The 15,836-nt window shown below is 35.6% G+C and overlaps 1 protein-coding gene across 1 annotated transcript; it reads left to right on the plus strand.

Moving 5' to 3' along the window:
* The first annotated feature begins 8,950 nt into the window (after window positions 1–8,950).
* LOC125228953 lies at window positions 8,951–15,828 on the plus strand. Its single transcript, XM_048133689.1, has 9 exons — window positions 8,951–8,991; window positions 9,092–9,409; window positions 9,850–9,997; window positions 10,587–10,692; window positions 12,302–12,446; window positions 13,013–13,105; window positions 13,587–13,685; window positions 14,115–14,329; window positions 15,514–15,828. Exons 2-9 carry the CDS (start codon window positions 9,254–9,256, stop codon window positions 15,743–15,745), a joined length of 1,194 nt encoding a protein of 397 aa, XP_047989646.1. The 5' UTR covers window positions 8,951–8,991; window positions 9,092–9,253; the 3' UTR covers window positions 15,746–15,828.
* Window positions 15,829–15,836: the final 8 nt, after the last annotated feature.

Here is a 15,836-nt window from a genome sequence, read left to right on the forward strand (position 1 = left end):
CCGTTTCCATATAAATATTGATATTACCCAAAAAAAGAGACAGTCAAACGATATTTTTGTATGAAACCGGCAAAAAGAAAGTGAAATTTTTAACTTGGTACTTAAACACTTTCATTGTAGTAAAGAAAAATTTACATCATATATTCGATTAAGTATATCGAAAACAGTTCACAAAAGTACAATTCATCCATTGAATTACTATGTACTAAGTTACTAACATACTAGAAATTACACCCCAAACAAAGTCTGTGCTCCGGCCGGCAGCGCGCGGCGCATGCGTGGGGAGGTACCGTGTCATAGAGTAAGTGCGTTTTCACATTATCCGATCCGATATCGGATGTCGGACTGATATCCCATACATTACAGGCGCCATCTTGGATTTTTTCTATTGAAATCCTTCCGACATCCGATATCGGATCGGATAATGTGAAAAAGGCCTAAGACTTGACCAATGACCACCTAGACGCGACACTCTTAGTGTAGACCTTTTTTTATACTTTTTGTAAAATACTAACCCCCTTATTCATAAACGCACACTAAAGTTATCAAGCCGATAAAGTTCGTTTGTCCCTTTTCGGCGTATTGGTGTGATAGAAAGGGACAAACGAACTTTATCGGCTTGATAACTTTAGTGAACGTTTATGAATAAGGGGGTAACGTAAGCAGTTTAATTTTAGCACTATCATACATTGTGCTATGTTTAAGTTCTACTAAGTGAAACAAAAATACATTATTGATTTTTTTCATATACCTACTTTAATTGCCCTTGAAGAAAATCATAGGTTATTATTGTATGAAAATATCGATTACAACTCGTGTTAGAACTGTGTAGTATTCATAAGTATAACGTGAAATAAATTTAACATTTCTCTTTTATATATTACAAACAGAATATAATCACAATTACTATACTTCATTACCTACATGTCAAGTCTGTGCGATTATGATGCGATTAATCTATGATTTCGTTCAACAAAATGGCAGCGATAGCTTCGCGTTTGAGGAGCGCGTCCCTTCATTGAAATAATTACTTAAATAAAGATCGATTAACATAGCGTGTATACTAACCGATGAAATGTGACACGTCAGTTTTATTCGATTTTCTCGTATGGCTTAAACAGCATCTTGTTGCGCAGAAAGGCATTTTTACATTTTATTTGTGTGCAGGCAGAAACATAAGTCCAATGGACTTATGTTTGTAGCGCAAACGTTTTGCTCGCAGTGTCCTCTCTAGTATTACCTCAATGAGTTCATCATTATCTTTAGTGAAGTCAGTCATTTTCCATATCAAGACGCCACCCGCCGTCCGTTGCTATTGTACAAAACGAATACAGACCGTCGCGTGCGGCGTGTGACCTTTGCCCGTCGAACCACCCGCCACCGGGGACGTTTCAAAGAAACCACCCTCAAACATTTCCGAACAAAACATTCGAACGTCGTCAGTCGCGGACCCGCGTAAAAAACCACAACACGTTCTATGAACATTGGTCAAGTGCGAGTCGGTTTTCGACTTTTCCATACAAAGAACTCATGAGCGCCTGAACGACTGTGATGGCAAAGTTAACTTTTCGCACTTTCAAGACTTTACGTATATATCTCGGAAACGATAAGAGATAGAGCAAAATGGACTTCAGATTTGGGCTGTCGTTGCCACAAATTCTATGTTTTCGTCAACAGAGACCTTTTTTGGACCGATTTGAACAAAATTTTGCTCAATCCACTTACAAACGGTCTTAAGCGCCTCCTTTTTAGTAGGAACTTAAGTCATTTTGGCAAATGAAAAAAAAAATTGAACAATTTCTAAAAAGAAAAAGACAGAAATGAATTTCTTTCTACCTGTCCATCACGCTTACAAAATTTTAAGACGTTTAGTCACTGCTTGCAGCGTCAGTGAGTGAAAATCTTAATTTGAGTTTTTTTCTCGTAAGTCCGACTTACGCTTGACTGTAGATTTCTAATAGGTTTTCCTGTAATCTACAGGTAGAGGGCTATCTCGTGTATTTTTTTGAAAATTTTACGCTAAAAATATATTTCAAATGCTCATAAAATGCTCTTTCATTTGATATATAACATAATATAGTTTTAATAACTTTGATTTTTAATTTTCAAGTTTACCCCCCAAAAGTGACCCCTATGATTAAATTTCATTTAATTAAATTACATGTCCGTCTTTGGGCCACAGGTTTACATATGTGTACCAAATTTCAAGTAAATCGGTCCAGTAGTTTCGGAGAAATCGGCTGTAACAGAGGGACAGACAGACACACGAGTGATCCTATAAGGGTTCCGTTTCTCCTCTTTGAGGTACGGAACCCTAAAAAAATGTTAAAAATAGGAATAGTTATTTGTTATACAAGGGGGCAAAGTTGTATTTTAACACACGAGAAGTAAAATACATTTGCACCCGAGTGTAACACAAAACTTTTCCCCTCACTATAGCGAGGAAACTACAATGCAAAAGATGCGTTTATCACTGCTTCCAGTAGTTCCACAGGTGGTAAATCATCTTTATTACTAGATTCACCTACTTTAACCAATTTTAAAGCAGTTAATTTGACTTTATTCAAGGTCAAATTACTTTACCCACTAGTGGATAAAATGCGTTTTTACCCGTTGCTATTAAAGGACAAAACACGTGTTTCCGAGCTAGTGAGGGGAAAAAGATTTAATTATGTTTACCAACGTGAAAATAGGTAAGCTAAAAATTCTACCGCTAAGCGTGTTAAATCTTGAATGTCCTATCCTTCTTTTACATTTCAAGCGTATTGCAGAATAGATACTCCTATTGGTTTCTTCATAGTTAACAAATTAAAACTATGTGTTTTTTCTCCAATTATGGATGGCAGTTCTCCAGTAATGGATCCCCCATTATGGACAGTGAAATAAGTTTAAAATTTTACTTATAAAGCCAACTGATACTCAATTAGTCAAATTTATATACCATAAATACAATTAGTTTGGGTTATTTTAACATAGGATTGTTTCTTGTAAATTTTGGTTTTGTAAATTGTTCCTTATCCATCATATGAGGTACGCAGTTTTTCGGTTCCAGTAATGGACACTCGCAAAATAACGCCATTTCTTTATATCTTTGGAGCAACAAACTAGTATGTTTTATACCTTGGGCCCGTTTCTCGAAAGATACAAGCCTTGTATTACAAGTGCGCGAACTGTCAAATCGTATGGGTTGTCATGGAAACACACTTGTAATACAAGGCTTGTACCTTTCGAGAAACGGGCCACTTATCTCATGCTTAATGCAGTAAGTAAAACGTATTCAAGTTTACACCGAGTATTATTTTTTTATTATTTTGTACATGAACTCAACTCTCTTAGCAACATTACTAAGAATTCGACACGATATTTTTTTCAGTAAACTGGTGAATTTTATCTTGTCGCCAAATCCTTCAGAAATAACCGAATTAATTTAAACTTGAAAATGAAACAGCTCTACAACTCTAGTTTATGGTACATAGCCGTCAGTTTTTATAAACTAATTTTAGATACTTAATTTTAAGGATTTGTGTTTTTTTGTCCATAATGGCATCACCGTCCATTATGGGGTATTTTACCTTAGGAGTAAGTTTACGTTACTGTTTTTATTCATATTAAAGGTATTAGTAGTAGCTATCACTGTATGTATAAGTTTTATCTATATACCTCTATCTTAGATTTTTAGATTATTCAATCTAATTATATATTTTCCTCAGTACCGATCTAGAAGTCAATCCAAAATAAATTGGCAACAATTTGTGATAAATACCATAAATATTTAGATAATTTCCAACTCTTCATTTTACTGGAAATGAACATTTATTCCAATTTTAATACTGGCGGGCAAAGTTAACAGTGTTATGCTAACTTGACGTTTTGCCGCTCCATAATATTGTGTTAAGCGCGAGTTGCCGCGGAATCTGACACAACTGCAGTCTGAATAAACTTACCAACTTCACTTGTGAAAAGTTTATTTACTATGTTCACCGATTATTATTATAAGTACTTATATTTGCGATGTTTAGTTAAGGATGGACTTGGACGGCGGGAATGCCGGGATAAGGCTGATAAAAGATTTCTACAGTGTGATTTGTAATTCCTAGCCAAACTTTGCATAGTGACTTTTGAGTCATAACGAATAACTTTTATGATGGGACTAATACTAAAATCGCGAATACAATTATTATGCTTCGTTGTTTCATATATTTAGACCGAAGACATGCCACTCATACGAGTACTAACTAATTTTTTTTCGCGATTTCATTATTGGTCCTATAATAAAAGTTGCTCACTAAAACCTGAAAAATCACTTTGCAAAGTTTGGCTAGCATTTACAAAATCAACCTGTATGTTGATTATATTGGTTAAAAAAAATAGTAAGAACCAAGGACGATTATAAAGGACCAGCAGAGTCCATACTAAATACCGTACCCCGATGGCAGCCGTAAATCTATGTCACTAGATGTCACTAAGAGTGTCATTTGAATAAAAATGTCGTTTTTTTTTTAAAATACGCCCGCGGTAGTTCAACGGCAATACAAGTGATACAGTGAAAAGTATATAGATGACGCTAGGGGCCCGTGTCATGTTTCAGTCCCTGTTTACAACGCAAGCCATCGTTCTTATTTTGAATTATGAAAATCATGCAAAAGAGTCCCATACTGTCAAATTTTCTATCTCTTTCATTTTGAGCGTGACGTCAATGATTAGTAATATTACTTTCAATATATTTAAAATTTAGATTTTAATGAGGCCATTTCGAACGGTGTTTATGATAGATATCATGTTGACAATCAATGTCCTGACCGTCTCGCTCATACCAATCCTATCCTATATTTGAACGAGTGCGACCAAAACAGTTGAGTATTATTGAAGATTTTTGAATGTCTAAAATCTTATTGGTAGTTGTCGAAAACCCGCTTTTTCCATAAAGTGTTGGCGCGACGTCAAGTGGGTGATAGGCGTACGAGCAAGTACGCGTTGGATGGTCGACTACTATGCGCAGCGGTTTTTACGCGTACTTACGGTGACACACAATCGAAAAAGGTCGTCGAGCCATAAGTACGCATACCTGCTCGTATCGTACGTTTATCACCCACTTCAGACTGCGTTTCGATCGGCGTTTAGCGACAATGATTATCAGCTCGGCTTCATGGTTTTACGAACCTTAGCTCGGACCATCGAATATGAAACTTATAAACTTCTTTATACACAAGGGTATAAAGAAGTTTATAACCAGGTGCTCCATGACACCATTGCACCAATCTGTCGCCAGCACCGCTACACTTCAACGGCCGAGTCACACAACATCCATACTAATATTATAAATGGGAAAGTGTGTGTGTCTGTTTGTTTGTCCATCTTTCACGGCAAAACGGAGCGACGTATTGACGTGATTTTTTAAGTGGAGATAGTTGAAGGGATGGAAAGTGACATAGGCTACTTTTTGTCTCTTTTTATATCCCCCCACTTCCTTAGAATGGAGGATGGAAGTTTGTGGAGAGATTTTCGAATTTAACGCGAGCGAAGCCGCGGGCAAAGGCTAGTTAACTATAATAATAAAGAAATCGCAGTAAGAAACTTTATGTAGATTTCATTACTTTTTAGAGATAAACCAGCAGCTCCATCGAGACGGCTATTTTTTACAGAATGTTTTTGGTGGGATATACATAGGCATAGGTATATAACACTAACAAGGTATCTATTGTCTTAGTCCGTTTTCACATTATCCGATCCGATATCGGATGTCGGAAGGATTTAAATGGAAAAAATCCAAGATAGCGCCTGTAATGTATGGGGTATCAGTCCTACATCCGATATCGGATCGGATAATGTGAAAACGCATTTAGTCTCATTAATTATTACTTATGTCAGAGTTTCACTAATTATTTCCTTTTATTCATTTATTATCTCAGTTTAGGTTTATACGAGTACCAAACGAGTAGTACACGAGTAGAAAATATATTACCAAAACAATACAAACTATCATTAATTTATTATAAAAACGTAATCCAAAGTGCCACACCTGGCGGCCTAACTATCCGCGTTGTGTCCAAGACGAAGCCTGACCGACGAAGCTAGCAAGTCTCTCTACATGTTAGCTGAAATACTGTCAAACCATTCACTGTGATTACTCAGATTATTATAAGCAAAATGATCTTCGAATGAACTTTCTGGACAATTGAGATGCATGGGCGCAGTCGAAACCAGCTCGCCCCATCAGCTGTGTCCCGTTGAAAATCGGAAAGATTCTTTTCCTTATCACATTTAATGTTTATAAATTGGATTCGCCTTCTGTCACCTAAACTGGTAATTTTATGTATGAGGTCATTGGTCATACAATTATTAATTTATACAGTTATTAATTCTGTATCTCTACGCGCATTGCTGCTGTGATTCTAAAATATTTAATATCCATATCAAATCCATATATTATGAATATTCAATAAATCATACAATGACATTTGTGATGTGACATGGATGTCAGATGTCACATCTGTTGGCACAATGATTGCGTTTTGTTGAACGTATTTGAGCTCAACATATAGGTTTATTATCACTAAGTATATTATATTAATGAACAACGAAACGGATGTGACATTTTCCTAGTCCACCAACGTCATCTAGTCATTTTATTTGGCAATCATTAGACAACATGCGAACAAACTTAGCCAGCGAAGCGATCACAACTACGTCGAGGCCGACCAAAAAATATAATTTGTAAAAATTGTGTTTTGAGCCAATATTTTGATATTAAAATAAAGTTTTTTGATAGTTATTCATAGTATAATATAAAAACAAGTAAAAATATGTGTGAAAATATGTTTTTTTCCACTCCCGGGTTACGAAACAACGCCATCTAGTTTTAAAGCAAAAACTAAGCTTTTTTCAGGGGTACGCTTTTTTGTATGGGCTATATCAGTCTAGTATTAAATGGTCCTTGGTAAGAACAAAACTCATACTTAAGGTGCCGCTCAAGAGATGTGATTGCGTGGATGTGTTTGATATCCAGCAATCTTGTTCATTGGTTCACGAAGCAACTGCTGGAAACGGGTTCAACAAGCTGATTGCTGGATATCAAACACTATCAAACTAACTCAAGATCAGCCAGTTTTACAGTATTTATTTAATAGTATTTATTTATAAAATCGCAAGCTAAGTAAATAATAGGCTACTAGACTCATATCGAATTGGGCACAATAAATGATTGTCTTCTGTAGTATTTGACATAAAACAACGATATTTATTGATTTTGGGCATTAAAAAAGTATAATGACTAACGTATTTTCGATTAAAAATGTGTGTAATCTTTTATTTATTTTGGCCACCGAAACGCTGTCAGCGATGTTGTGACATCATCGAATTCGAACCTTACCGCATGTCAAAACAATCACTGACATATTGAACTTTATGCCTTCATACTTAAAAAGTCAGAAAATGTTGTTTTCGAATAGAATAACCTGATGCACAGATAATCTATAGATTACCATGACTGTGTTGTTTTCGCCTGATTACGTAAAAGTATATTTTAAAATTATTTTTTGCTGTTTTTAAGTTATAATAAAATATGGTAATATTTTATTTCGGTCAATTGGACAGTACTTCATCATATAAGACCGACTTTAAAAAAGGGTCAAGTAGCCTATTACTCGTACACCCACACAACACAAATTAGATAGGTTAGTAACTTAAAACAACAAAAGCGCACAGACAATATTGATCAAACGAGTCTGAACGTAGCGCCGACTAGGTTCTTGGGTATTTGTTTAGTGTAATATCCACCAAGTTTTAATATCAAATACTGTGACTTATCTTTGAACAACATTATTCGTATGCAAACACTTTTCTTCGCTAGGTATATGCAGGAAACTGATTATAGTGTTCTAGACGTATGTTATGCATTTTGTGGGTATACTGAGTGCGAGGCGTGGTGTGTGTTTGTGTGTAGATTGAACAAATACAAACAAATAAGAAACTGTTCTTCAGTTGACAAAGATAAATATACCTACGTAGGTAGATACTTAATAAAATATAAAGCCAAACATCTAAACTGCAACTTACATTGCATACTATAATGCCGAATTCCTTAAATTTAGCAGAATTACTACCATACATTTGTTTTAAACTACCTACCAAGGACGATATTATAATACCGGGACAGACAAAGCCCATACAAAAAAGCGTACCCCTGAAATGTATGAGCCTTTTAGGCTTAAAAACTAGATGGCGCCGTTTCGCAGCCTGGAAGTGGCTAGAATCATATTTTCCCCAAATAGCTACAAACTTTCCATCAGGTTTTCACCCAGTTTATAATTAAAAAAAAAAATATTTTTGCGTGTTTTTATTTTTAATAAGAACAAATGACATGCTTCTTTATTTTGATATCATAATATCGTCAATACACATTTAAAAAAAAATTGTAGGCATCATCAGTATAGTTATGATAGTATTTAATAGGTGGCGCTAAAAAATGAGGTACGATTCTTAATATGAAGATTGTAAATCCTATATAAATAATCCTTGCTAGTACCAAGGCTAGTACTCACTTTTGTTAGAATGAAAATAAGTTGGTGCAAAATATAGGTACCTACTCGCACTTCGTTTTGAAGTTATCAGGTTATCACGTTTCCAAAGCAACGCTACTAACAGACAACCTTAGATATAAGAATATAAAGAAAGGTACATACTAATTTTATAATGTGTGTAATTAATACAGTAATTTATTTATTTAATATATACTTTATGGGATCAATAAAACACGTAGGTATTCCAAATATTTATTTGAGGCTTAATTTTTACCTTAATTTAAATTCAAAATTAAACTCTTATGTTAAAGGAGGCTGGCGCAAGTGGACTAGGCTGGAAGGATTTGGAATTAACTGCCAAGGATCGAGAAAAGTGGAAGATTCTTCTAGGAGCACTATTTTCCCTATTGGGGGACAACAGGATCACTTCATCATCATCATCATTGTTATGTTAAAAATCAATATTAAGTAGGTATGTACTAAAGATTAAAAAATCCCTTCAACCAGTAGAATGAAACATAGAATGATACATTTATTTTAAAATAAAAGCGTCATTTCTTTATGTTTTAAAGGCTACGCAGAAAAGTACTGCAGGCTGCTTTACATTAACTTCACCGCCATTCGGAATAAGCCCCTGAAACAGCGTGACGTGACAAATTACGCCCCCGTTGCCTTTTATAACTCAAACCCATTAAAATCTATGTGGCCAAGTTTTACAACGTTTTGCTTAGAAAATGCACAGATCCAAGTCTGCTTATAAGAATTCACATAAGTCTCGTAGGATAATGATTATCAAACCGTCGAAATATGAAACCGCTGAGGCAATCCAAGCTAACAGAAAATACTGGGGAAAAGTTTTTGATAAATTGGATACGCCTGCCGTTGCACAAGTAAGTATGTAGGTAACAATGTTTGTATAGTATTTATTTAAGCAATGATTTTCTAGCCTCATTGGTCGTGACAATACTTTGAAAGGAGGTGGTTCGGATCCCGGTAAGTGCAATGTTTGTGTTTATAAATAATATTTTACTCTCATAAACTTGTATGAGTACGGTTAAGTATAATCTTAAAATAATAAAATAAGCTTTTTACTCCTAATGTTTATCCTCCTATAAAGTTATCATTAAAATTGATCAATTTTATTTAATGTAAAATATTTCCGGTAACTTCAATGCTTATCCAGAAATAAAATGGGGACTTCATTTGTATAACACACCGGTTCGGGGTGGTCATCCCCTTTCCGATAAGGTCTTAAATGTCTTATTAGTTATGATTATTTATTTATTAAATTATTCATTCACAGGAATTTACTTATATTATTCATTCACAGGAAGAGGACCAATTACAAAATCGAGACGTTGAGAGCGCCTATTTGGCTGAAATATTGCCTGAGAAACTGTACCGAAAAGTTTGCAAAACATTAGACTTGCCACTGAAGAAAAATATTTCCAACGATGAAACCGAGGCTCCGGTAGAAGGTAAGGTCTTTACCCTTTACCACCGACTTAAAATTAAAGAGCGACAGTTACTTGATCTTAATTTCCTACCAATAATATGCAAACTAAATAACAACTAAATGGTTGTATTATTATGTGGATAAATTCATGAGAGCTCGTGTCTACCTCGATTTCTCAACAACTTGTGTCCTTAAGTCACAATTTTAATTAACTGTTTTGTCCTTAATAAAAATGAACCTAATAATCATACTTAATCAATGAGGAGGGACATTTTATCCCGCCAGGCGGCGCCTGGGAAAGTGCCTGGGCATGTCACTGTCATTCATATCATATGTGTGAGAGAGAGAAAAAAATCATCTTCTCGCTCTCACGTATGAAATTCTTTATCTGTGCAATGGACTAATAAGGTGGCGCCATCTGTAATAACCTTTGAGTGTGCCTCCTCATTGTATTTTAATCTTTGTGACATTTTTGAGTAAAAGGCACCATTGTTTTAAGGACGAAAAACCAAAGTACGGCACATTTTGTGATGCACTCATACATACATTATTCACTCATTGAATTTATATTAGTAGATTTTTATCTAACAATGACGTCAAATTATTTTTAGAGAAGCGTCATAGTAGAATAATGAAGGAACCAGTTCTATATTTGAGAAAAACCATTCGTATCGACCGAGAAATTGAGTCCGACACGGAAGTAGAAGTTTCTCCCAGGTAACGTGTAAATCTGTTGCTCCTGTTTAAAACTTACTAACATTTTTTTTTATTAAAGGTGAAATTGAAAAATTTGTACCAGAAGGACTCGTATTGCAACCTTTTGGAATCTCTCTGAACAATTGAGCCACGGAAGCTCCGACCAGTTAGTTAAGGTTCCTAAAACCAAAACCAATGGCTTAAAAAAATCACTAGTTTTTTACTACATCTACAAGAAGATGACTTATTTAATATTGCTAACGCTAGAACATGGTTTTATCAAGATCGTAGACACTACTTTTTAGGGTTCCGTAGTCAACTAGGAACCCTTATAGTTTCGCCATGTCTGTCTGTCCGTCCGTCCGTCCGCGGATAATCTCAGTGACCGTTAGCACTAGAAAGCTGAAATTTGGTACCAATATGTATATCAATCACGCCGACGGAGTGGTAAAATAAAAAGTGGAAAAAAATGTTTTGTTAGGGTACCCCCCCTACATGTAAAGTGAGGACTTTTTTTTTTTTCATTCCAACCCCAACATGTGATATATTGTTGGATAGATATTTAAAAATGAATAAGGGTTTGCTAAAATCGTTTATTAATAATATTAATATTTTCGGAAATAATCGCTCCTAAAGGAAAAAAAAGTGTGTGGCCCGACACGCTCTTGGCCCCCTCTAACTTTTGAACCATATGTTTAAAAAATATAAAAAAAAAATCACAAAAGTAGAACTATAATTTTGTATTTAAAATTTTTATAAATACTTTCTAGGAAAATTATTTTGAACAAGTGATTTCCTATATTTTAAAGTACCTTAATAAAAAAAACTTAGATCTTTTTAAAAATATGAGTCTGAATGTTATTAATAAAAATAAATATAAAAATATTCTAGAATACTTTTTTGATAGTTTTGTGAACAAAATTATAATATATAATTTATAAATATACGGTTTTTTAACATTTTTGTTAACCTATCCTTTTTTTTTTTTTTACGTGGAGTTGAGTAGCTTTTTGAGCAAAAATACGGAAAACTACGGAACCCTACACTGAGCGTGGCCCGACACGCTCTTGGCCGGTTTTCTTTCTTCTTATAATATAAATTAGATACCTACCAAGACACATTCTTCTTGCGCCTAAGTTATTAATATAACATACTCGTAATAAACTTCATGGTATTTCTAAGATGCCCGATAATATTGCTTGTTAATAAATATTTTCCTTTATTAGCTAACATTAGAAGAGGATTACAAATATTGCATTCAGTGCCAGCGCGTGCTGCGCGCTTCGCACCGGTAATATGGGGAAATGTTTATGAAGCGAAAAGCGCCTAGGAACAGAAAACACGACGACCTGTGGCATATTTCACAATAATGACAATTGTCGCCAGACAGTGACACGTTGTCGTTCAGCATTGCCCAACAAGGAAATATTGACGCTGAGCAACATTGTTACTTATTATAATCCCAGAAATAGGCACAGAATTGTCAATGTCAATTGTCAATGTCGCTGTGGTGAAATAGTCCACTGATCACTAGCATAATACTCCATACTCCCCAGCATTCATTGATAGAACCTAACCTGTGAGCCCTTTAGTTCTACAAATATTCACATTCAGAACTTTTCATTGACAGACTGGCCGAAGATGAAGTAAATGTTCACTGGGAACTCCTAAAAAAGCCCGAACGAGAGCAGGTGACGTGGCCGACGCACTACCTCCAGCCTGAGCGGGAGGAAGAGAAAACTCTCGTCCGAAAGGCCGACGACCTCACAGACCGGGTAAGACCCACATACTGATTATTTTTTTAAAATCATAAATGGGCTTACTCTTGGCCACAGACTAGCCAAAGGCAAAGATGTGCCTACGATGCAATGAGCTCGCCCAGAAGATGCGTGTTTACTCTTGATTATGTAGGTAGGTACTGATATAGTATTAGGTAGGTCTTTGAAAAAATAATATTAGAATAATGCCATCAAACAAAAAAAAACCCTACATTTCATAATCGTTAAAATTTAATAATAAAAGGCACATATAACTTTAATATATATATGTTGTCAAGAAGTCGACCAATTCAACAGAACTTATAATTATGTGAGAATGACAAATGGGTTAAATAAATCGTGGCGTAGGTGAAAGACTGGCAACCTGCCACTGAAATGTCAAAATTTCGTTTTATTTCAACCCCTTAGTATTTGCCTAGCTAGCTCATGTGTTTTGTTAGCTAGTTTCATGTGCTCTGCCTATCCCTATATGGGATGGGATACAGGCGTGATTGTATGTATGTAACAATGACAACGTTGTAATTTGTAAAATAGCATTTTTGCAAGAAGCTGCTTTATTTCAGATTGTGCATGAGTTTTGTGAGTATATGACACAATTGGGAGGAAATCAACAATCGCAATTGTTTAAGCCGAAAGCTATAAAGGAACTATTTCAGGTAATCAAGATGCATTTATTGATGCTATGATGCGTGTTATTACAATGAAGCATATATATGTATAATTGTACAAGTACATATGTTGTTTTGTATAGGTACATATAAACGAGAAAGTCCTGACTGACTGACTGACATAAATCAACGCACGGCCCAAACCACTAGTGCTATTGATTCCAAATTAGGCACGTAGATTCCTTATAAATTATATGGAGGGGGGAGGGGAGGGGAATGGAGGTCCAAAGTTTGTATGATCTAGGGTTTTTTTGAGATATGAGTTTCGCGTTAATAGAAGAATAATAATTTCTGCGCTTTTTATTTTCATCCTTTAAGGGGGTTAAAATGGTGATGAAAGTTTGTATGGGGTATTGCAATAGTTAATTTAAGATAAGATTAATTAATAATAATTAACAAAATATGAAATAAAACTAATGAATATATGTATAGATTCCATAATTCCATTTGCAAAATTCAATATTTTCAGATTGAATTTGACACGCACGTGGCTCGCAGTCTTCAAGTTATCCCGAAAGAGCTGCCATCTGTTGAGGAGAAAATAGCAGAAGTAACTGGGAATCCAGAGGTAGGCAATAGCTGTAAACCATGACATTAGTTACGAAAATGTAGTTGATTTTATAGCATCGGTAGTTGACACTAGATGTCGCGACTGTCGCTAGTTGCGACTAAGGAAAAATTTATTGATAGCAATTCACGTCTAATATTACAAGCAGAAGAATTTAAAAATAGCGTTCTGGATAATCTGGTTGCTGATAAATAGACGTTTCATTCGTCGCTGCTGATAATTAGACTTTTTAAGACTGCTTAAACTGATAATTAGACTTTTCATTCATCGCGACATCTATTGTCTAGTTCTAGTATCAGTATTTATTAATTTACTTCTAAAGAATACGAAACGATTTAGTGAGAAAACCGTAACATGACAGTGTGCAACTGTGCAATGTGCACTCTCTCCTTACTTATTTCTCTATGCCCATATTTTACAACTTTTTAGCTGTCGCAATACGCCGTATTGGAAAGAGAAGTGACGAGAGACATAAAAGCGGAGCGTCGCCCAGACATTTTGGAGGCCTTTGGCCGATCACTCCCGCACCGCGAGCAAAGACACGCTCCTCAAAACCACACTAAGAGCATGTGGCGGTCAGCGCGACATGTGCCTAAAGACCTCGTCTCGTTAAAGACTGTTTGGGAGGGCATCACTAATCTCAGGTTCGGCTGTTTTTTTATCATTTCTGTAAAGTTGAGGTATGTTCTACCCGAGTGTAAGAGTAATATGTAGAAACGATTTCAAAGTGTCAATCCATTCGATATCATCGATAACCTGTATATTGTTATAACGAGGCTTCCTACCAAGTGAACGGATTTTAATTCTTCTAAACCATAATATTGTGTTACGTTATGTATGGACTAAGTAAATAAGCCCAGAGCCGCCAGACCTTCCTCATATTCTGAAGGATGAAACTTTGGGATAATGTAGAGTTCGTATCGACGTTTAATGTCTGCATATTTCGAGTTCGGCCCGACGGCCGCTGCTTTTTGCTATCAAGTGCTAAATGTGAAAAAAAAAATTAAATTCTCAAGGCTGATTTTTATGTGTTTGTTAGAGCACGTTGTTAGAAATTGGTAGTCATCAATGCCAGACCGTTTCCGCCGGCCGAAACTTTTACCAGACGCGACAAAGTTGACGAAAAACACTAACTTTACGTATGATACTCAGAAAACTATAATAAAGCATCTTGCCAGCAGCCAGACCAATCGAATGGGCCCAACCACCCACCAGATCGAGAGAAAGTTCCGCTATGAACATTAGTAAATTCGTGATTATAGATAACTAGCTTTTGCCCGCGGCTTCGGACGCGTTAGAAACAGACAAAAGTAGCCTATGTCACCCTCCATCCCTTCAACTATCTCCACTTAAAAAATCACGTCAATTCGTCGCTCCGTTTTGCCGTGAAAGACGGACAAATAAACAGACACACACACTTTCCCATTTATAATAAATATATTATAGTAAGTATGGATTAGCCGAAACTACAAAAGTTAAAAAGTATAATTTTGGACAGCTGTTTACGTTTATAATGTTTATTCGATTCGATTCTGAAAAATTTGATCCCTAAGGAGGTTAAGAACGGGATGTCAGTTTGTATGGGCCTCCAATTTTATTTTTAGTTAGGAACTTAAAACTTTATTAAAACTTTATTTAATAGATAATAAATATAAATAGAAGAAAAGTAATTTCAGCGATTTTCAGAAGGCTCTGGGCTCTTAGTCCGGTACCTCACCAAATAAAAACAATAAACTACTAGTATCAAAATTGCACACAAGATTAACGTTTAAACAGTATTCGAGCAATCTTCGAATACAATAACTATTTGCTTCTTGTTAATTCACAGGAGCGTTAAAGAATATTGCCGCTGGATGATTGATCACCCAGAGTATAAGCGAGCCCCGTACCTGAGCAGTCTAGGCATGTTCGACTCTGCCGTGCTGGAAGCCAGACTCACCTTGGAATCACTTCAGAGGATGGCGACTCCGGTGGTGGATAATAATTCCCCTAGCTCTAATGTATCAGCACCAATAGAACATATCCGGAGAAGGCTTTCGCAGTTGGCAGACATGGAATAATTAAGTACACTGAATTATGAAAAACTTTACGATCCTTGTTTCATCAAATTATTGTTTTAAATATAACACCAACCTTTGACCGATTTTGGTT

Source organism: Leguminivora glycinivorella, chromosome 8 (genome assembly GCF_023078275.1).
Source record: "Leguminivora glycinivorella isolate SPB_JAAS2020 chromosome 8, LegGlyc_1.1, whole genome shotgun sequence".
NCBI classification, from domain to species: Eukaryota; Metazoa; Arthropoda; class Insecta; order Lepidoptera; family Tortricidae; genus Leguminivora; species Leguminivora glycinivorella.